Genomic DNA, 23,622 nt, shown 5'->3' with positions numbered 1-23,622 from the left:
GTTGAGTGGATGCGTGAATGCGTTTCGAAGCGAACACGAAATCAGCTAAAATCCTTAAATATCTGCCCGCATGTTATCACATCATGAGGATATTGTATATAAAAAGCACGTGTGTCATATTTTCTGTCAGCTATCTGGCCACCACACAGTTTGAGTCGACTGACGCCCGGAAGGCCTTCCCGTGTTTCGACGAGCCCGAGCTGAAGGCTCATTTCAACATCACTCTCGTCAGGAAGACAGAGTTGAACTCCATGTCTAACATGAAGATTGTCAGAACTGACGACAGGTACGTCACGGAGATTTTCAGAACTAACGATTGTACGTCACCGAGGTTTTCAGAACTAACGATTGTACGTCACCGAGGTTTTCAGAAGTGACGATTGTACGTCATGGAGGTTGTCAGAAGTGACGATTGTACTTCATGGAGGTTGTCAGAAGTGACGATTGTACGTCATGGAGGTTGTCAGAAGTGACGATTGTACGTCATGGAGGTTGTCAGAATTGACGACTGTACGTCATGGAGGTTGTCAGAAGTGACGATTGTACTTCCTGGAGGTTGTCAGAATTGACGACTGTACGTCATGGAGGTTGTCAGAAGTGACGATTGTACGTCATGAAGGTTGTCAGAATTGACGACCGGTACGGCGTGGAGGTTGACAGATTTGATTACTTCGAAAAAAATGTCGGTTTATAAGTACGTTAAGGTACGATTGCGAGGTTTTTCACGTCATGAGACTTTGGACTCCGATATCGTCGATCGTGATCTAAATCACTGCATGGTCTGGTCCAGATTCGAGTAGTTTTAGACCACCGGAAGATGGCTGGAACATTTTTCACAAAGGAGTAATTAATTCCCCAGATTACATTTCCCAAAGTTTATTAAGTTACCCATTGCATCCAAACTTTAAACTGATGTCAATCAATAATAAATATTACTTACTTTTAACATGGACACATTATCCCCAGATACGCTAGTCCACCAGGTCTTGTACAGTAAACTACGGTTACAAAGAACTCAAAAGGATCCTTGATTTTAATTCGTTATAACGCAGTTCGATAGAAGCATATTATTCAGCACATATACAGAAAATGGCTGGACCAAAACAGTAGTTCGTCATATCGGTCAGTTCGTTATAAGCGTGTTCTTTATAAACGTAGTTTACTGTACGTGGTTGAGGAATCATGATGTAAAACAGATGCTGAAAACTTACTCACTGAACAATATTAGCTTAAGAAGTCTTCGACTTCCAGGGAGGCGGGTTTTGTTGCTGATGTCTATGAGACTACCCCGTTGATGTCGACTTACCTGGTGGCGTTCATTGTGTCCGACTTCCAGTTCATCAGCGGCAGAACACGACGAGGCTTGGAGGTGCGTGGTATCCAACAGGGCCCCGTTTCACAAAGAGATGGTAGCGCTAAGATGATCGTAACTGCCATACTTTAACATAGACTTACGACAGTCTTAGCGCCAAGGTAATCGTAACTCTCATATTTAAAATAGACTTACGACAGTCGTACCGCTAAGGTGATCGTAACTCCCATACTTTAACATAGACTTACGACAGTCGTAGCGCTAAGATGATCGTAACTCCCATACTTTAACATAGACTTACGACATTCGTAGCGCTAAGGTGATCGGAATTCCCATGCTTTAACATAGACTTACGACAGTCGTAGCGCTAAGGTGATCGTAACTCCCATACTTTAACATAGACTTACGACAGTCGTAGCGCTAAGGTGATCGTAACTCCCATACTTTAACGTAGACTTACGACAGTCTTAGTGCTAAGGTGATCGGAACACCCATGCTTTAACATAGACTTACGACAGTCGTAGCGCTAAGGTGATCGTAACTCCCATGCTTTAGCGTAGACTTACGACAGTCGTAGCGCTAAGATGATCGTAACTCCCATACTTTAACATAGACTTACGACAGTCGTAGCGCTAAGGTGATCGTTACTCCCATACTTTAACATAGACTTACGACATTCGTAGCGCTAAGGTGATCGGAATTACCATGCTTTAACATAGACTCACGACAGTCGTAGCGCTAAGGTGATCGTAACTCCCATACTTTAACATAGACTTACGACAGTCGTAGCGCTAAGGTGATCGTAACTCCCATACTTTAACGTAGACTTACGACAGTCTTAGTGCTAAGATGATCGGAACTCCCATGCTTTAACATAGACTTACGACATTCGTAGCGCTAAGGTGATCGTAACTCCCATGCTTTAGCGTAGACTTACGACAGTCGTAGCGCTAAGATGATCGTAACTCCCATGCTTTAACATAGACTTACGACAGTCGTACCGCTAAGGTGATCGTAACTCCCATACTTTAACATAGACTTACGACAGTCGTAGCGCTAAGGTGATCGTAACTCTCATACTTTAACATAGACTTACGGCAGTCTCAGCGCTAAGGTCGCTTTGTGAAACCGGTCCCTACAGGGGCTTAACGTTACTAAATGTATGCGCAGTGGCGTGGATGAAGAGGGGTTGGGAGATGGGGGCCTGTATCAACCCAATTGACACGAACAAATTTATATTTGAACCACCTAAAACACCTTATCCGCCTCTGTTATTTTGACCATAGCTAATTCGATAATTAGCTAATTTGATATATTTAGCTATAATTAAAACGTATCACACTCCAATATAACTCATGGATTCGATTCACATTGCCTCACATTGCGTTCACGGCAGTCATCACATTTCGGTTCATTCTGTAACATACAAGATGGTTAACACACGTATGTCATGCTATGGGCTTGCAATCCCGTAGGTTTTGTAGTTGGCGGAATAAGCCGAGTTGACACGAGCTTTAACATAGCTGTGTATCGCTATATATCAGAGAGCACCAAAACCTTAAAAATGAATCAATCCGCAGTTTTTTAGCTAGTATGACAAAAAATATCTCTTCAGTATCGAGTTTGGGCACAGAAAGAGTCGCTGAATGATCTTGACTACTCCCTCGACGTCGGCATGCGCACCATCACCTTCTACGAGGACTACTTCAACATCACCTACCCATTGCCCAAACAAGGTTATGTTGTTTTCAACAAGCTTCTTCTTTGTTTTGTTTGTTGTTTAACGCCGCACTCAGCAATATTTGAACCGCCTCCGTGGTCTAGTGGTAGAGGGTCCGCCCGGAAAGCGGAAGGTCCGGGGTTCGATCCCCGGCCGCGTCATACCAACAGACGTTAAAAGATGGTACTTGTTGTTACCCTGTCTGCGCTCGGCATTAAGGGGCCAAAACAAGGACTGATTGGCTCGGAGTCAGTATACTGTGTCTGAGTGGGGTATTCATGTTAAACTGCGGTATCTCAGTGTTCTGAACCACCAATGGGTGTTTAGGATCTTTCAAGGAGGAACAATAACCGAAGTCCTTGTGTCTGCAGACATGGTGGCTATCCCCGACTTCGCGGCCGGGGCAATGGAGAACTGGGGCCTTATCACCTACAGAGCCATCAGGCTGTTCTTCACGGCGGGCGTCACCAGCAACTCCGCCAAGCAGCAAGTCATGGTCGTCATAACACACGAACTAGCTCACCAGGTGGGTGGTCAATACAGGAAGTAGCTCATCAGGTGGGTGGTCAATACAGGAACTAGCTCACCAGGTGGGTGGTCAATACAGGAAGTAGCTCATCAGGTGGGTGGTCAACACACGAACTAGCTCATCAGGTGGGTGGTCAACACACGAACTAGCTCATCAGGTGGGTGGTCAATACAGGAAATAGCTCATCAGGTGGGTGGTCAATACAGGAAGTAACTCACCAGGTGGGTGGTCAATACACGAACTAGCTCATCAGGTGGGTGGTCAATACAGGAAGTAGCTCACCAGGTGGGTGGTCAATACAGGAAGTAGCTCACCAGGTGGGTGGTCAATACACGAACTAGCTCACCAGGTGGGAGGTCAATACACGAACTAGCTCATCAGGAGGGTGGTCAATACGTGAACTAGCTCATCAGGTGGGTGGTCAATACAGGAAGTAGCTCATCGGGTGGTTGGTCAATACACGAACTAGCTCATCAGGTGGGTGGTCAATACAGGAAGTAGCTCACCAGGTGGGTGGTCAATACACGAACTAGCTCATCAGGTGGGTGGTCAATACAGGAAGTAGCTCATCGGGTGGTTGGTCAATACACGAACTAGCTCATCAGGTGGGTGGTCAATACAGGAAGTAGCTCATCAGGTGGGTGGTCAATACAGGAAGTAGCTCATCAGGTGGGTGGTATACAGGAAATAGCTCATCAGGTGGGTGGTCAATACAGGAAGTAGCTCATCAGGTGGGTGGTCAATACACGAACTAGCTCATCAGGTGGGTGGTCAATACAGGAAGTAGCTCATCGGGTGGTTGGTCAATACACGAACTAGCTCATCAGGTGGGTGGTCAATACAGGAAGTAGCTCATCAGGTGGGTGGTCAATACAGGAAGTAGCTCATCAGGTGGGTGGTATACAGGAAATAGCTCATCAGGTGGGTGGTCAACACGTGAAGTAGTTCATCAGGTTGGTGGTCAATACAGGAAGTAGCTCACCAGGTGGGTGGTCAATACAGGAAGTAGCTCATCAGGTAGGTGGTCGATACATGAACCATTTCATCAGGTGGATGGTCGATACATGAACTAGCTCGTCAGGTGGATGATCGATACATGAACGAGGTCATCAGGTGGGTGGTCAGTACATGAGCTAGTTTATCAGGTGGGTGGTCACCATTGTGCAGATAGTTAACCGAGGAGCTTCTGAACAAACTAAACGTACACATTTCATCATTAAGACCCAGCTCGCCTCAGTCCAGTTGGAACTCGACCACCACTGGCAGGAATCTATATTAGAACTAGTTCCATGCACGTGACACAGCACAAGATGGCGATCAACGTAAACTTTTTACGAATTTATAAATTGTTTCAGTTAGATTTGTCTTCAGATAAAAGCGTAAGCTTAATTTCCGTTTATAGAAAACAAACTTTCTTCAAAACAGACGTCCTCTTATGCAAACGATACGCGGTGGTTTATGGCGTTAAACGGTTTACTGCACCGTCATGCGATATCACTACGCCATTGCTGCCTCGGTTTCGGTATTCCCAAACCGTTCCTTGTTTATTATACGGACATCATTACTGTGGGCCACGGATAGCCCCTTTAAACAAGTCGGCAAAATTCCCAATGGGTACAGATAATAAAAAAACTTGTAAAATCAACTTAACAATCTCTCCCTTAATCATTTACCTCAAAATACTTAGACCTTATTTCGTCGGAAATTACCTTTTAATAAGGATTCCAGATCGAATATTTTATCATTTCTTGCCAGCTGTAAATTGTTTCAGTTAGATTTGTCTTCAGATAAAAGCGTAAGCTTAATTTCCGTTTATAGAAAACAAACTTCTTCAAAACAGACCGCCTTGTTATGCAAACGGTACGCGGTGGGTTATGGCGTTAACCGGTTTACTGCACCGTCATGCGATATCACTACGCCATTGCTGCCTCGGTTTCGGTATTCCCAAACCGTTCCTTGTTTAACTCGTATAAACCCGGGTCTCTTCTTAACCTACTAGTTGTCTCCCTTTATTGTTCCAGTGGTTCGGGAACCTGGTCACCATGAAGTGGTGGGATGACCTGTGGCTCAACGAAGGGTTCGCTACCTTCTTCATGTATTTTGGAGCCGAGGTTATTGAACCGGATTGGGATATGGTAAACAGAAATTGTATATTTAGGAGATAAACATGCTGTGTTTTCAATATAGAGCTAGTTTACCTGTACATTTACCCACGTTGGATTGAATCTGAAACCGAACGCACGGCATGAAGTTTCAAACTTTAAATTTGTCGCGGTTAAATCTACAGGTAACCTAGCTCTACATTGAAAACACAGTGTGTTTATCTCCATGCTACCATGACTAAATAAAACGCGAACTCTTTGTTGTCATCTAAGACCGCCTCCGTGGTCTAGGGGTTGAGTTTCCGCCCGGAGAGAGGAAGGTCCGGGGTTTGATCCTCGGCCGCGTCACACCAAAAGACGTTAAAAGATGGAACTTGTTGTTACCCTGTCTGGCCCTCGGCATGAAGAGGCTAAAACAAGGACTGGTCAGCTCGGAGTCAGTATACTGTGTCTGATTGGGTATTCATGTTAAACTGCGGCATGGTATCTCAGTGAGCTAGCACTATTAAATCGGCATTAGTCCGGACTAGTACAAGCAATCACACACACATGCATGCACGTCGCTGTAAAGAGCAATAATCTTGGACGCGACGTTAAACCCAATTTCACTCCACCTCACCTGGTGCGAGCTGAGATACTGAGTGAGGCGGCATGGGTTGAGTTCAATATGTTCAGTGGGTTGTCTATCTGAATCACGGAAATATTGATTATAGCCATTTAACAGTTTGGTGGTGTACATGTTCAAACAGTGTATTTTCTAATCATTATACTTTACTCGCATATGAAAGAATTTAAGGTACACTACAGAGCAAATACACTATAACCTCTTTTTTTCGTACAGTATAACCAGTTTGTCCTTGATGAAATTATGCCAGTGTTTGAATTCGATGGCACCGTGACGTCACATCCGGTCTATGTCGACGTGGAGAGTCCGGAAGAGATTGAACAAATATTTGACGCTATCTCCTATAACAAGGTGGGTCTCCCGCTGTTTTGTCGGTATGATAAAGGAATCCTTTCATATTAAGATAATGAATAAAATGGCGATGTTGATGACGCCGCCGACGACGATGATGTTGTGCTGATGACGACGACGATGATGATGATGATGATGATGAACAACGGTTCCTAATTCTCCCTCTACGTTCACAGGGAGGGTCTGTGCTACGGATGTTGAAGTTCTTCATCGGGGCAGGAACCTTTCAGAGAGGCTTGACGGTGAGGTTTATGAATATGAACATATGTACTTATGAACAGGTTGGACTAACCTTGGAGAAAGTCAAATTCGGATAATTTGATACTTTTGGTTCAACACCTTGACTTGCCACTTCATCTATGCTGACCCTTCAGGGTCCGGTTAGAAATGTTCTCCATTCACCTCTGCTTGTCTTAAGACAGACAAACAGACAAACAGACAGACATGTTTATTCAGTAAAGGGCCAATGGCCCAAAATACAGACATGTGAGCTTGTCTTAAGAGGCGCCTGTGTGAATCGGGCCCTAACTTGGCTGATAACGTGTCATCGCTGCTCATAATATCAATCACTGGATTGTCTGGTCCAGACTCGATTATTTACAGGCTGTAAATTATCAGGCAACTTTAGGCCTGTTTACTGTAAATTGTGTGAGCACTTACCTTTTCGGGAACACCTGGTGTCATCACTGATATTCATATACTCTTATTGCTATTTTGTCTTTTTCATCCTATGGAAGTGTTTCAGCAGATATTCTAAACGGATTTTTTTCTGGCGTTGACATTGTGAGCTGACTTTCTGGTCACTGCATGTTGATCGTGTGTTGACGTCTTACAGAGATACCTCCTGTCCCGTGAATACAGCAACGCTGACCACGATGACCTCTGGGTGGCTCTTGGAGCGGTGAGATCTGTTATGGTTATAGAAACTAAGCGGCAAACGAAACTATACCTCTCAGTTGGTTTTATCATCTGTTCGATAATAATTGACAGAAATAGTTTGTAAAATTTACTAACTTAGTTAGTGAAATTCACTGTCCACTCATACACTAAACTCAAATGTTAGTAACCTCTACTAATCAGTCAGTATTTTACCAGGTGGCCTATCGCCACTAACTAAACATGGTTAAACAGTAATCAGATGTTTGAGCTTCCTGTGTGGAGAAATATTATTAGGCATACAGCAACAACACTTTGATAAACACAAAGAATTTTAATCCTCGCTGGGATTCGAACCTGCAAACCGATGTTGAACCCAATTCACTCACTCACTCACTCACTCTTGTAGCAAGCCGAGGAAGAGAAGAAGACTGCCCTCGTGGTGGACACAATGAAGACGTGGACACTGCAGATGAACTACCCTGTGGTCAGCATGTCCAGGACTGGTCCCAAGCAGATCCGTCTCACCCAGGAGAGGTTCCTGTTCGACCCCGCCTCCTCCGACCCCGGGAAATATGTGTCTCCGTACAAGTAAGACCCCGTTATACCGCTCCTCATTAATCCGGACAATTTCTGTTTGGATAGGCTTATGATACGTCGTAATCGTACAATGGACAATGATTTTAGCAGAGGTTACTTATACACAGGGTTTTGTCGTTTGTACTTGTATCAGTAACCTCAACACGAGAAGCATTAAAATTCTGAAGTCGGGCTATTTAAGCAAACATGAAGTAGATACCCCTTATGAAACAAAAGCGAAACATGCTGGGTTTATTTCTGCACAGAACCTCATTATTGTGACTTCGCGACTTTCTTTTGACGCAATAAAAGCATGACAGTCTGAGAAAGTGAAGAGCCAAATTTCAAGCTCTTTGGTAACTCTCGTGATGATCTCTTGGCCTACCTTTAATCAATCTCCCAAGGCTAGAGAGTTAAGTGACTTTAAAAGTCAGAATCCACCCCTCGTATCACTCGCATTTGCTTCAAACAAAATGGCGGCGTCCAGTCAGGACGAACTGATCGATAATCAAGATCTATATTGTAATAAAACGGGCCGTACATCGCGAAATGCACCAAATCACTTGAACACCTTGATTAAAAACGTGACAAAGTTTGGAAAAGATCTATTGACAACGAGTTGGCGGTGCACATGCTTTGCCAAACCTGCAATCGACCAAAATCTGCGTGCCAGTTTACGAACCGAATTTCGATTTCGTTGCGCGATTTTGATTGGACTATGCATAGACTCGTTAGTCCAGCCAAAATGTAACTCCATAATACCAGCCTAGTTCCGCAAGGGTGGAAACTGGACTTTTATAGCCAGTTAACTCACTTGCCTCGGGAAGATGACTTACAATATATTCTGTTTAAATGTTATTGCCACATATAATCTGAATATTCTCAGACCCGCTACTGATAATCTTGTGTCCTACATACTGTGCTGATGGCATAATATGAAACTGCACACCAACAATGATTGAGAAACATGTAACTTTCCTATACCAATACTATCTTAAGCGTTATGCCGCCGTCAAATGAGTACTTCAATCAGAAGTTGTTATTGTGGTTTGATACCTCTGATTCACCTGTGGCGTATTTTTCAATATTCAATGGATAGTGGAATATTTGTTGAAACACAGCCATCAGCCTCTTCCACCTTAAGCATGCGATCAATAAAACCCTTTCTCATTACTCGTAATAAAATGCAGCTTTCTGATTGGGCACTCGTCGTCTTGTAAAAAACTATGAAGTCGGTCGGTCGACCTGCACGGACACCATGACGTCATCGTGTTACGTACGACGTCATCTACATGTCACGTCATAATTGACCCTGTTCACCTTTGAGTGACCATACCGAACTCACTTGCGCCGTAAGATAGATCTCACATTGTCATACAATCATATTTCACAGAAGATAAATCTCTACTTGTTGAACTGGTAATGATAAACTCGTAACATGCGTCAATAGCATCAAAATCCTGGTAGAGAATATGTCTTAAGCAACCCATGCTTGTCGTAAGAGGCGACTATCCTTGTCATGAGAGGCAACTAAGGGGATCGGTTGGTCAGACTCGCTGACTTGGTTGATGCATCTGAAAGCGGGAGTGGGAGACAATCGGTTTTGGGAGAAGAGGTACAGGTACAATTGACGTTAGGATTGTGTGAATATGCGGGAAATACCCACCTGTACATAAAATAGGCTTGTCCGACATTGCCGAGGACGGATTCTATTGAGGGAATCATCATTATTAAATTACTGGTAAATATTTTTAAAACTTGTACAATTTATTGACATCCTTAAACAGGCTGTACATAATGTTGATATCTCATATAAGAAATAAACGACTCGTGGTCATTGTTTATTCTACGATAAACAACTCTCACTCACTCACGTTTATTTCTTAAGTAGGGATTTATATGTAGAATCTTTGTGATTAAGTTACGCTAGAAATGAGCACTCGATGATTACCTTTTAAAGGGACATTACCTCGGACCCATGTTGCGGTAATCAAGAATTTGACATTCCGTTTTGATTTGACTTGGAATGGTATCGTCCGGATTAAAGGAAAGTTTTCGTTAGGTTGGTCAACGGAAATAAAAATAAAGCATAAAATTGATACTTAGAAAGTTTATGGGACAATGCTCGTGAAAATTACGGACCGGAGTTTCAGAAATTGAAACTGAATTTAAATTAATAAATTTATTATAGAACTTTACGTGCTATGTATGATCTTCACCTCCAGAGCGTGACAGCGACTTTACTAAGAGCGCGACAGCGACTTTAGTAAGAGCGTGCCAGTGACTTTACTAAGAGCGTGACAGCGACTTTACTAAGAGCGTGCCAGTGACTTTACTAAAAGAGTGACAGCGATTTTACCAAGAGCAGGAGAGCGACTTTACTAAGAGCGTGACAGCGACTTTACTAAGAGCGCGACATCGACTTTACTAGGAACGTGACAGCGACTTTACTAAGAGCCTTATAGCGACTTTACTAAGACAGCGACAGCGACTTTACTAAGACCGCGACAGCGACTTTACTTAGAGCGTGACAGCGACTGTACTAAGACCGCGACAGCGACTTTACTAAGAGCGTGACAGCGACTTTACTAAGAGCGTGACAGCGACTTTACTAAGAGCGTGACAGTGACTTTACTAAGAGCGTGAGAGTCGGCAGTTATAAGGAGGATTGTCTCTGTGTTGCAGCTACACCTGGAACGTCCCCTTCACCTTCACCACCAGCCAGGAGAAGAACTTCGACGTCACCGATGCTGACATAGTTTGGATGCTGAGAAACGACACGGCAGGTAAGTTTGCCTTTAAGTACTCATCAAACGCTTATTATTTGACCAATACCAAAGCGAGTTTATTTAACCCAGGGAATGTCTTAGGAAAATCTCCATCTGACCAACGACTATATTTGTTTGGTTAATTCGCGAACAACAGACGCCGGGGTTCATTCTAGTCCGGATTTATCGAATTGTAAACATCAAGTGAAGATCATTGTATAAAATCTCCAACATTATCATAATCTTTTTCTTGATAATACCCTTGATACTTCACTACTATAGTTTTGTTTTAAGTCTGATTCGAATGTCACGTCCGCCGCTGAATATAGATGAAGCAAATCACGCTCGAGTTCGATACAATTTCTGTTGGAGAGTACATGGTAACGTCACTTTTCAAACGTGCTATGGTAGCGAATTAATCAGTGGTGTTTATTATAATAGAATTTAAATATAATCCCCTTGGTTATCGAGGAAACAAGAAAACAGATTTTAAATTTGCACCCAAGCTGCACAATAAAATCAAAGGATGCGGAGATAAAATATCTTTTCGTCGTTCTCATGTTCACACAAAACATGTTTGTTTTTGCAATTACACAGTCTTGATGCTTACGTGTCTGAAACCCATTTAAATTCGTGTCTGGGCGTTGTAATTAGTACCTTGTTGGTAAATTATTGAGACATTGTTTATGTATAATTCTAATAAACTCATAAACTGATCATGAGAAAGTTACTAACACGGTGTTTGAATAAGGTAGGTAGGTGGTTTGTTGTTTTACGCCGCACTCAGCAATAATCCAGCTATATGACGGCGGTCTGTAAATAATCAAGTCTGGACCATACAATCCAGTGATTGACATTATCAGCATCGATCCACGCATTTGGAATACGATGACTTGCATCAACCAAGTCAGCGAGCCTGACCACCCGATCCCGTTAGTCGCCTCGTACGACAAGCAGTGGTTGCTGAAGGCCAATTCTAACCCGGATTCTTCACGGGACGTGTTTAAATGAACTAGGCTCTAGTCATAATGTCAAGTGAAATGGGGTTTAATGTCCTTTCAAGATTATAGGTCTTATATGCATGCACGTGTGTAAGTGGCTGCTTGTACGTGCTGCATACGTCATGTTTTATAGCGCTATCCAACTGGGATACCATGCCGCGGTTTAACATGGACACCCCACTCAGATACAGTAGACTGACCCCCAGTCGACCAGTCCTTGGTTTAGCCCCTTAAAGCAGAGCGCAGGCAGGGTAACATCAAGTACGAACGTCTTTTGGCATGTTGCCCCGACAGATACCAAACTCGCTTTATTGAACGGGGCCTTTGATTACACATATACTAACCGCCAAAAGAAACGCGAACCATGGAAACATATAGAGAAGTATGTACGTTAAGAGTGAGTGAGTGAGTATGGTTTTACGCCGCTTTTAGCAATATTCCAGCAATATCACGGCGGGGGACACCAGAAATGGACTTCACACATTGTACCCATGTCGGGAATCGAACCCGGGTCTTCGGCGTGAAGAGCGAATGTACGTTAAGAAGAGATGTTTCCAATGTGTGCCACTTAATGACAAAACTAACAATCAGTGTTACCACAGAGTGTGTTTATTCTTATCACAATACACTGCACGTGATTATCAAACTTTACACGCGAATCCTCACGAGACAAATGGTGCATCTCGAGTCATGGATCTATGACGTCATATGTGATGCGTTCATGAACGTCGTTTCTCACAACATACAAGTATGCATTAAACCAATCTAATATCTCTTGAACATGAGTCATTCTTCATATATTAACCAACATATATTGTATTCGCGATTCTTTATCAGTGAGTATATATTTATTGCAAAACATGCCTACGTTGATGAGAATGAGTGTCTCCAGACAAAACACAACAATTGCAGTAAACTACGTTTATAACGAACACGCTTATAACGAACTGGCGGATATAACGAACTGTTTTTTTTGGCCCCAGCCATTTGCTGTATATAATTATGCTGTATATATGTTTACAACGAATTACGGTTATAACGAACTAAAATTAGTGGTCCCTTTAAGTTCGTTATAACCGTAGTTTACTGTATATACACAAACTAATATTGGAATAAATCTCTTTATAAAATTACTGACAGCATCGTGTGCATTTCAGATGTTTACGACACCACCGTAACGATACCAGATCCGAGTGACGAGTCGAGTTGGATTCTGGGTAATATCCGTCACCATGGTTACTACCGCGTCAACTATGATGAAGACAACTGGAGGAATATCATCAAGCAGCTGAAGACGGACCATAATGCAAGTACTTGTTTACAAATGCTGTAATCTATTGTTCAGTCTCTATTTTGCAAAACAGGGAAATATATTTCAGTAACATTAAGAACATTAGAATCAATGAAGACAGGCTTGACTTTTGTATGTTTGTTTGTTTGTTGTTTAGTGCCGCACTCATGAAGTATGAGTGAGTGAGTTTGGTTTAACGCCACTTTTAACAGTATACCAGTTATATCACGGCCTGTCAGCTTAATGTGGGAGGAAAGCCCGAAGTGATGCAGGTCTCAGACGTTTACCACTTCGGTGAAACCCACGAGCACCGGTATGGTGCTGACAAACCTAGAAACATAATCAGGGCGAACCGGGATTCGAACCAACAATCATAGGTTTCTGGCGTGCCCAGGGGACGCAACTCTGCACAACGAATTGCGGCGCCTTAGACGACGGGGCCACCCATGCCCCCCATGAAGTATGAAGCATGAGTTGAGACTTTTTTATTCTGATTGATTGTGATGGTTTGTTAAACGCCGCACTGAGCAATATTCCAGCTATATGACGGCGGTCTGTAAATAATCGAGTCTGGACCAGACAAGCCAGTGATTGACATCATGAGCTCAGATCAACGCAGCTTGGATATGATTACAAGCAGCGAGCAGCGAGCCTGACCTGATCCCTTTAGTTGTCTCTTACGACTGGCAAGGGTTGCTAAAGACAATTCTATCCCGGATCTTCACGTGGTAAAACAAGCACGTGTTGCTGAAGACAATTCTATCCCGGATCTTCACGTGGTAAAACAAGCACGTGTTGCTGAAGACAATTCTATCCCGGATCTTCACGGGAGAAACAAGCACGGGTTGCTGAAGACAATTCTATCCCGGATCTTCACGTGGTAAAACAAGCACGTGTTGCTGAAGACAATTCTAACCCGGATCTTCACGTGGTAAAACAAGCACGGGTTGCTGAAGACAATTCTATCCCGGATCTTCACGGGGGAAACAAGCACGGGTTGCTGAAGACAATTCTATCCCGGATCTTCACGGGGTGAAACGGGTTCCTGAAGACAATTCTAACCCGGATCTTCACGGGGTGGAACAAGCACGGGTTGCTGAAGACAATTCTATCCCGGATCTTCACGGGGGAGACAAGCACGGGTTGCTGAAGACAATTCTATCCCGGATCTTCACGGGGTGAAACAAACATGGATTGCTGAAGACAATAATATCCCGGATCTTCACGGAGGAGACAAGCACGGGTTGTTGAAAACAATTCTAACCCGGATCTTCACAGGGTGAAACAAACACGGTTGCTGAAGACAATTCTAACCCGGATCTTCACGGGGTGAAACAAGCACGGGTTGATGAGACCAGTTCTAACCCGGATCTCCGTGGATGGTTGATTATTATAGCTTCAAGTCAATCCTGTCTTCATGTACACAGCAACTCATAACATGTAGTCGACATTAAAAATCCAACTTTACACATTTTTACATTTTTAAAAATATTTAGAACCTTTCTGTTTAAATACTTCACGGGTTGATTCCAGAGAGACGCCGCCGCGATAGCCTATACTTGTTGTAAGAATCAATTAAGTTGTATTCCGACCCGTGAAGATTCGGGGTAGAATAGGTCTTCAGCAACCCATGCTTGCCGTTAAAGGCGACTATGCTTGCCGTAAAAGGCGACTAACGGGATCGGGTGGTCAGGCTCGCTGACTTGGTTGACACATGTCATCGATCCCAATTGAGTTGATCGATGCTCATGATATCGATCACTGGATTGTCTGGTCCAGACTCGATTATTTACAGACCGCCGTCATAAAGCTGGAATATTGCTGAGTGCGGCGTTAAGCAACAAACAAACCAAACCAAACCAAATTGTATTCCAAGTTGCCTCATAATGACAACTAAAGTAAAATACAATGGAACTATTGCAATAGTCGTGTACCTGAGAGTATTCCGACCATCATCGATATTTATGCAACATTGTCTTCACAGGTGATCATACCGATAAATCGAGCACAGATCATCAACGACGCCATGGATTTGGCCAGGTAAAACCACCAAACCAGTGACTGATGTCATGAGCAACGTCTCACGCCGTCCAGGGAGACGCTGACCGCTATGACCACCAGAGCCTTGTACGTCCGGCTGTGGCTGCTGGGTATATTGTCCAACACTATATTCCCACGGGGGCGTGGAACGTTCCCCAGCAACCCGTACCAGTCGACTAACGGGATCAGGGCCCACTTGCACAAAGCGATCTTAGCGCTAAGATGATCGTAACTCCCATACTTTAACATAGGCTTACAATAGTCGTAGCGCTAAGATGGCTTTGTGCAAGTGGGCCCTGGCAGGCTCGCTGACTTGGTTGCTGCTTGTCATCGTATCCCATCGGCGCTCATGACATCAGTCACTGGATTATCTGGTCCAGACCCAATTATTTACAGGCTGTCGTCCTATAGCTCAAGCGTTAATAAATCCCCAAACAATGAAGCAGCTATTGCGAACTTAATACGAATTCCAAAATGTGTGAATTGACGTGTATGTTCTGACTGGCATGGTATCTGCACGTCTTTGTCGGTTTTCATTTGTGCAAATCGAAATAAATTTGAAATAAAGCGGAATCGTTTCAGAAAGCTTTTGTCTGATTGGCTCAATAATCCAATCTTCCTCCATTTAGATTGGTCGGTCAAAGTTGGCTCAGAGATCATCTGACGTGACCTTTCATGAAGGTGTCTCCGATCTTGATGCTGTTTTGGGGAATGAGGGTATTCAGTGAGTGGGCGTGGTTTTAGGCCGCTTTAAGCGCTTTCTAGCCAGGCGGACACCAAGAATAGGCTGAAAACATTGTACCCATGTGGAGAATCGAACCTGGTCTTCGGTGTGACGGCGCACCGCTTTGTCCACTAGGCTTCCTGAACGTGTTTTGAAGAATCTCGAATCTCGTGTACCTAGGCTGAGAAATGCGGCATTCAGCAATAATCACACACTCACCATCGCTGAAAAAAAGTATGAAGGATTTGTAATTCTCTCAGGGCTGGCTACCTTCAACAGCTGATTGGGCTGCAGACGCTTGAGTACCTGTCGGCGGAGTTAAACTACTATCCCTGGAGCACAGCCCGAGACAAGCTGGTGTACATTGACGAGATGATCCGGGGCACGGAGATATACCCCGCCTTCCAGGTGAGTGAGTGAGTGAGTGAGTGAGTGAGTGAGTGAGTGAGTGAGTCGACTCGGGACAAGCTGGTGTACATAGACGAGATGATCCGGGGCACGGAGATATACCCCGCCTTCCAGGTGAGTGAGTGAGTGAGTGAGTGAGTGAGTGAGTGAGTGAGTCGATTCGGGACAAGCTGGTGTACATAGACGATGATCCGGGGCACGGAGATATACCCCGCCTTCCAGGTATGGGGAGGAATGAGTGAGTGAGTGAGTGAGTCGACCAAAGACAAGCTCACGTAATCGTGGAAACACCACTTCTCACTGGGTCTACCAAATCTTTGCTTACACGTGAGACCTCGTTACCTCAAACTCCATTATGTCGATACACCGGTTAAGACGAGGTGCCTATATATTTTCCACTGTGGGGATTCGATGACCCGGCTTGCAGAACATGTCTGTACTAAGTGGAGTTTTGTACTGCCAGCCCACTGTGCTACCATGCCGCAGTTTTAACATGGTAGGGTAACAACAAGTACCATCACAAGTACGTCCTATGGTATGATGCGACTTGGGGATCGAACCGCCGACTTTCCACTCTTCGGGCTCTATCCACTACACCACGAAGGCATTTGAAGTGAAGAAAAATATGCCTCAGCAGAGAAACAGGATATATTTCCCTGATAGTATATAACACCTCCTTGTAGTGAGTGAGTGAGTGAGTGAGTGAGTGAGTGAGTGAGTATGGTTTTACGCCGCTTTTAGCAATATTCCAGCAATATCACGGCGGGGGACACCAGAAATGAGCTTCACACATTGTACCCATGTCGGGAATCGAACCCGGGTCTTCGGCATGGCGAGCGAACGCTTTAACCACTAGGCGACCCGACCGCCCCACACCACCTTGTAAGAACGCGTGGTCACAGTTGACATTTAGCTGTCTGTTGCAGGAGTTCCTGAGATCAAGCAGCGACGCCGCCTTCACGTTTTATGGTTTACGGGAGCCGGCGGAGGGGCAGATAGAGTCGTAAATATATTGGTTCACTCAAACAGTTTACTCATACGCGGTTTCTAAAACACCTTCATTGACTGGAATTACGTCTAAAACGTCCATAATGTTTAAGATGATATTACACATCTTCCCGAGGCAAGGGAGTTAACTGACTGGGAATTGCTGGGCTCGATCACCTGTCGATCACCAGTCACCAGTTATGTCCCTTCTATGTCCCTCCTTTGACCAATAAGATTCCACCTCTTGCATTTGCTTCAAACAAAATGGCGGCGCCCACTCAAGACGATCTGATCGATGATCGATGACACGATGACACGTTTCCAGTGTGGGGTGATTATGTCTTCAGTCAGGATTGTCTGACATTGTAGGTTTGCTCAACGCGAGGTGGCTAGTGCGGCCTGTAATGTCTTCAACCAGGACTGTCTGCAGGAGGCGAGGGATCTGTTCCTGGCCTGGAAGGACAACCCACAGGATAATAAGTGAGTCAGCAAGAACGAGAAATATGGACAGTCAATTCCGGTATGGTGAATTGGTGAATTGTTGGCTGTCATGAACTGTAGGTATATATAACCCATTCTATAACGAATTTATTACATAACGAACTCATGATACACGTATGACGTGGTTGTTATATAACATGCTTAAGACGTATCGAAGAATGTCTACCCGTAGAGCCGAAGGTCGTCGATCCCCTGGCCGCGTCATACCTAAACACGTTAAAATATGGTACTTGTTGTTGCCCTGCCTGGCGTTCGGCATTAAGGAGATAAAATAAGGACTGTCCGTCTCAAGTGTGGTATCCATGTTAAACTTGGTCATGACATCTTCGTGGTTGTGCACTACAAAACCGGCATGTGTGACCTCTTCCACATGAGCAATCACACACACACACACGCACGCACGCACACGCACGCACGCACGCACGCACGCACGCACGCACGCACGCACGCACGCACGCACGCACGCACGCACGCACGCACACACACACACACACACACACACACACACGTGTGCTTGGTCGTCTCTACATGTGGGAGATAATCTTGAAAGCGACGTTAACACCATTTCTTATCGTCGTGCCCAAAATATATCGTACTTATAATATGACGAAAGCGTGATCAAACGTACTTCCGATATAAAGAATTTAAGACATGCTACACTTATGAAATAACGTACTGCCTTTTGGTTTCCCATAAATTCGTTCTTATTGTTGTTTCTGTATTTTTCTAATTTGTTTTATTCATGAGAATCGGTGTTATTGTTGACTGGAAGTAGAAAGTATTTAATGATCTACAGGTGCAACTTGCGCAACACAAGTCTTACGCAATTTTTAAATTATGTAGGTACGGCCTTGACCTACCTTGTCCTGAAGTATTTGTTTGTTTTTAGCTTAACGCCGCACTCAGTAATATTCCTGCTATATGAAGACGGTCAGTAAATAATCCAGTCCGGACCAGACTATCCAGTTACTGAACGTCTTTATGTTGGCGAGGCTTCACAAGCATGTACAAATATCTTCATTACAGTATATTCCTGTCGTGATTGTCACATAGCTACTTCAGTACACACCGTGAAGATCAGCGATAGAACAGGTTTTCAGCGACCCATGCTTGCCGTGAAAGGTGACTATGCTTGTCGTAAGAGGCGACTAACGGGATCGGGTGGTCGGGCTAGCTGACTTGGTTGATGCATGTCATCGTATCCCAACTGCGTAGATCGATGCTCATGATATCAATCACTGCATTGTCTGGTCCATAATCGATTATTTACAGTCCGCCGTCATACAGCTGGACTATTTCTGAGTGCGGCGTTAAACAAGAAACAAATATTGCTGAGTACGCACGCGGTAACGTCAGGGACAGAAAATTGTGGTCTACTGTAAGTCGGACATGCTGGATAGTTTGAAATAAATGTCATTATTTTTTTGGTTCAACTACCCCTTTCACGGATCCAAAAGCAGGGACCAAAAACCATTCTGTCATCAGCAAATATCCCAGCTGTAATATTTACTGTTTATACTGCCGGTATTGCTTGTAGCGATTGGACGTTTCATCGTTGAACGAGCCCGGAATGATGTCGATTTATAGTGCTAGCCCACTGAGATACCATGCCGCAGTTTAACATGAATAACCAACTCAGACACCATATACAGACTCCGAGCCTACCAGTCCTTGTTTAAGCCCCTTAGTGCCGAGCGACAGACAGGGTAACAACAAGAACCATATTTTTACGTCTTCGGTATGACGCGGCTCTTCCGCTTCTCCGGGCGGACGCTCAACCACTAGACCACGGAAGCGGTCGCACACGTGACTATGACATGACACAGCACAACTTTGCGGTAGTCGTGTCCCTCACAGGACAGATGCTCCAGTAACGACTCCGGGTTAGAATTGGTCATTGGACTTGGTTGATGCATGTCCTTATTTCCCGAATGCGTAGATCGATGCTCATGATGTCAATCACTGGATTGTCTGGTCCAGATTCCATTATTTACAGACAGTATTGATATAGCTGGAATATTGCTGAGTGCGGCGTTAAACAACAAACAAACAAAGAAACTTACAGGAATTGAGCCCCTACACGCTCACTCCGATCAAAAGACCCTACCATAACATATGGTGACATTTCTTCTTACCATTCTGCTCCAGTGTTATGGAACAATCTACCGCCGGGAATCACAGAATCAGAAAGTCTGACAAACGTTTGAAAGACTTGTGTTTTCAAGCAAACCTTTGACTAGACATATCATACTCTAAACGCATTTGGGCAGTTATAAATTGGAAAGTGCGCTCATGATGTAATTACAGTAAACTACGTTTATAACGAACACGCTTATAAGGAACTGACGGATATAACGAACTTATTTTTAGTCCCGACCATTTGTTGTATATATGCTTTATGTATGCTTATAACGAACTACGGTTATTACGAACTAAAATTAGTGGTCTCCTAATTCATTATAACCGTAGTTTACTGTAGTTCAAAATCTTCGCGGCATGTTTCTAGGATCACCCCGGAGCTGTTACTGACGGTGCTGTGCACGGGTATATCGGAGGGCGTGGCCGACGACTGGTACCACCTGTACGACAGCTACCAAGCTGAGACATCTCTGTCTACCAAGAGCGACATGCTGAGGGCATTAGCGTGTTCTCAGGAAGACTTTATTATTGAGATGTAAGCGTCTGATAGATGACGGAACATGTTCCATCGTGAAAGCTTCACTGGCTTGTGTGCACTGTGTCCCTCCATCGCCCATGACAACATGACGTAACTATGGGGCGTGGCTGTGATCCGGGTGTCTGTTGTAGACAGAGGTCGTCAGACCCGTGAAGATCCGGGGTAGAATAGGTCTTCAGCAACCCATGCTTGCCGTAAAAGGTGACTTTTATGAGGTGACTAACGGGATCGGGCGGTCAGGCTCGCTGACTTGGTTGATGCATGTCATCGTATCCAAATTGCGGGGATCGATGCTCATGATATAAATCACAGGATTTTCTGGTGAAGACTCGATTGTTCTTTAACAGAGCGCCGTCATATAGCTGGAATATTGCTGAGTGCGGCGTGAAAAAACAAACAACCAAAGGTCGTCAATGACTTTTGGACCTCAAATGAGCCCCCTTGCAGGCATGGACGTTTTGCGAAGTTCAACCCTGCCATTGAAGCAATGTGTAGAGACTTGATGATGGTGATGATGATGATGATGATGATGACGATGATGATGATATTGGTGATTTAAAGAGCGCTCCGGTAGAGCAGATATAGCAATGTGTGGATCAGGGGGTCAGGCACGGTGATGTCATTGTGTGAATGCTCATAATATCAATCACTGATTTGTCTTAATCAGGCTCAATTGCAGGCCGTCGTGAAGATCCTGGTAAGAAGTCATCTCTAGAAACCCATGCTTGTCGTAAGAGGTGACGAACAGGATCGGTTGGTCAGGCTCGCTGACCTGGTTGATGCGTGTCAAATTGCGTAGATCGATGCTCATCATGTCAATCACTGGATTGTCGTATCCAGGCTCGACTATGTACAGACTGCCGTCACATAGCTGGAATATAACTTGGTGCGGCGTTTTAACACAAACAAACAAACACTAATTAGGGGCACGTGTTTCAGGTTGCTGGAGCGTGCGATCACGCCGAGTGAGATCCCCAAACAAGATGGTCCCGGTGTTATTGCGTCAGCCCCCGGGATCAACCCCTTCACACAGCCGTTCGTGTGGGACTTCATCAGGGAGAAATACGATGTACTTCGAAACGAGTAAGAAGACAATTGTGTACATTGAAACCCCATTAATCGAGACCCTTGATATACCGGACATCCTTCTGGTTGTGGTAACAGTATGAGTTTTGCACTTCATTTCCCCGACCGCGTCATATCAAAAGACGTTAAAAGATGGTACTTGTTGTTACCCTGTCTGGCGCTCGGCATTAAGGGGCTAAAACAAGGACTGGTCGGCTCGGAGTCAGTATACTGTGTTTGAGTGGGGTATTCATGTTAAACTTCGGCATGGTATCTCAGTGAGCTAGCACTATAAATCGGCATCAGTCCAGACCAGTACAAGCAGACACACGCACGCACGCACGCACGCACGCACGCACGCACGCACGCACGCACACACACACACGCACGCACGCACGCGCGCACACACACACACGTACATCGCTATATAAGTGCAATAATCTTGGACGCGACGTTAAACCCTGTTTCACCTCACCTCACCTCACCACCCCCACATTAGGCTGGCATTTTGTGGCGATGGCGTAGCCACGTTTTTAAAGCGGTGTAACGTTACCCAAACACTTTCCTGCAATATTGCATTAATAAATACTTTTATTTTTTATTGACATGGAGCGGTAGGGTAGCCTAATGGTTAAAGCGTTCGCTCTTCACGCCGTCTCCCTTAGCAATTTCGGAAATCTCAAAGTATAAGTCACATATATAAAGCCTTTTATAAATGAGATAAGACAAGGCGCGGACGTCGGAGGAGTAAAAGTCCACTCTATGGATCTCGGACCAGTCACGGCTGTTAGCGTTTAAAGGGGCACTAGACGATTTGTATTTGCTGGCGTGACAAGAGACTGGGATGCCGTCTATAGGACAGCGGAAATAAACTTCAGGCAATATCTATATGCATTTTTTTACACTGATTGGTTACCCGTGATCTATGAAGATTTCCATATTACAAGGGGCGCATGCTAATTCATTTCTTCAACGTTAACAGACCCCCCAAAAAACGGTGGAAGCTTATCGGATGATGTTATTTGGAAATACCCAAAACAAGTATACCAGCATTGAAACCAGTTCCCAATTCTGAGTTTCAAAACTTATATTTAATAATGTCATGTCAGTAGATCTATAATATAAAAAGACCCTTGAAGATCCGGGATACAATAGATCTGCGACTTCTTCAGCAGCCCATGCTTGCCGTAAAAGGTGACTATGCTTGTCGCAAGAGGCGACTAACGGGATCGGGTGGTCAGGCTCGCTGACTTGGTTGATGCATGTCTTTATATCCCAATTTCGTAGATCGATGCTCATCATGTCAATCACTGGATTGTCTGGTCCAGACTCGATAATATACAGAACGGTATTTACGGGTGCTTCACCTAAGGTCCAGATTCCTACCTGTGACGTCATCATCCGCAAACAGCCTGGACATCCAGTAAGCAGAAGGACCGTTGCTAGGCGACTCCGCCTGTATGCTCTCCGTGCCCCACGGGGCGGTCGGGTAGCCTAGTGGTTAAAGCGTTCGCTCGTCACGCCGAAGACCCGGGTTCGATTCCCGACATGGGTACAATGTGTGATATTTCTGAAATATTGCTAAAAGCGGCGTAAAACCAAACTCACTCACTCCGTGACCCACACATCTAGAGTCACTAGCGACTTTCAGTGACCGTATTACAGTGACCACCGGACCACAGAGCACCTCTGTGACCAACTTGGACGCAGGATTCAGAAACGTCAACAGCCGCCATTGACGAGGGATGCCTTGGCAATTGCCCTGCAGGAAGAATGGCGTAGGATCCTTAATCAGCATTTCAGGAGAGTCGTGTTCTCGTCGTGTTAGGGCCTGCATCGTTGCTGGGGGGTTGGGGTGGTCGGGTGGGGAGGGGGTTGGGTGTGTGGGTGTGTGGGTGTGTGGGTGTGTGGGTGTGTGGGTGTGTGGGTGTGGTGATTGGGTGGGGTCACATCGATATCCGATACTGAACCATGTGTGTAGCACGGAACTTTAAAAGAGATCGACGTCGATTCTGCGGGTGTGATCGAATACTGGACAGTGAACCCAGCATGATTAACGTGTCTGC

At 44.7% G+C, this 23,622-nt stretch overlaps 1 protein-coding gene across 1 annotated transcript in view; it reads left to right on the top strand.

Moving 5' to 3' along the window:
• LOC124140763 (aminopeptidase N-like) overlaps positions 1-23,622 on the top strand; it is a 28,468-nt gene that overhangs the window by 2,189 nt on the left and 2,657 nt on the right. Inside the window, exons 3-19 of the mRNA XM_046508495.2 lie at positions 131-286; positions 1,252-1,369; positions 2,928-3,048; positions 3,404-3,558; positions 5,583-5,696; positions 6,505-6,639; positions 6,816-6,881; positions 7,475-7,540; positions 7,925-8,106; positions 10,780-10,880; positions 13,021-13,169; positions 15,139-15,194; positions 16,179-16,326; positions 17,253-17,329; positions 17,683-17,793; positions 20,321-20,488; positions 21,431-21,574. Of these exons, the coding sequence (XP_046364451.2) occupies positions 131-286; positions 1,252-1,369; positions 2,928-3,048; positions 3,404-3,558; positions 5,583-5,696; positions 6,505-6,639; positions 6,816-6,881; positions 7,475-7,540; positions 7,925-8,106; positions 10,780-10,880; positions 13,021-13,169; positions 15,139-15,194; positions 16,179-16,326; positions 17,253-17,329; positions 17,683-17,793; positions 20,321-20,488; positions 21,431-21,574 (2,067 nt within the window). The remainder of the gene's footprint in view (positions 1-130; positions 287-1,251; positions 1,370-2,927; positions 3,049-3,403; positions 3,559-5,582; positions 5,697-6,504; positions 6,640-6,815; positions 6,882-7,474; positions 7,541-7,924; positions 8,107-10,779; positions 10,881-13,020; positions 13,170-15,138; positions 15,195-16,178; positions 16,327-17,252; positions 17,330-17,682; positions 17,794-20,320; positions 20,489-21,430; positions 21,575-23,622) is intronic.

This window comes from Haliotis rufescens, unplaced genomic scaffold (assembly GCF_023055435.1).
Source record: "Haliotis rufescens isolate VD_foot unplaced genomic scaffold, xgHalRufe1.0.p SCAF_60, whole genome shotgun sequence".
Taxonomy (NCBI): Eukaryota; Metazoa; Mollusca; class Gastropoda; order Lepetellida; family Haliotidae; genus Haliotis; species Haliotis rufescens.
Note: the sequence above shows the minus strand (reverse complement) of the source record. Positions and strands in the feature narration are given on the sequence as shown.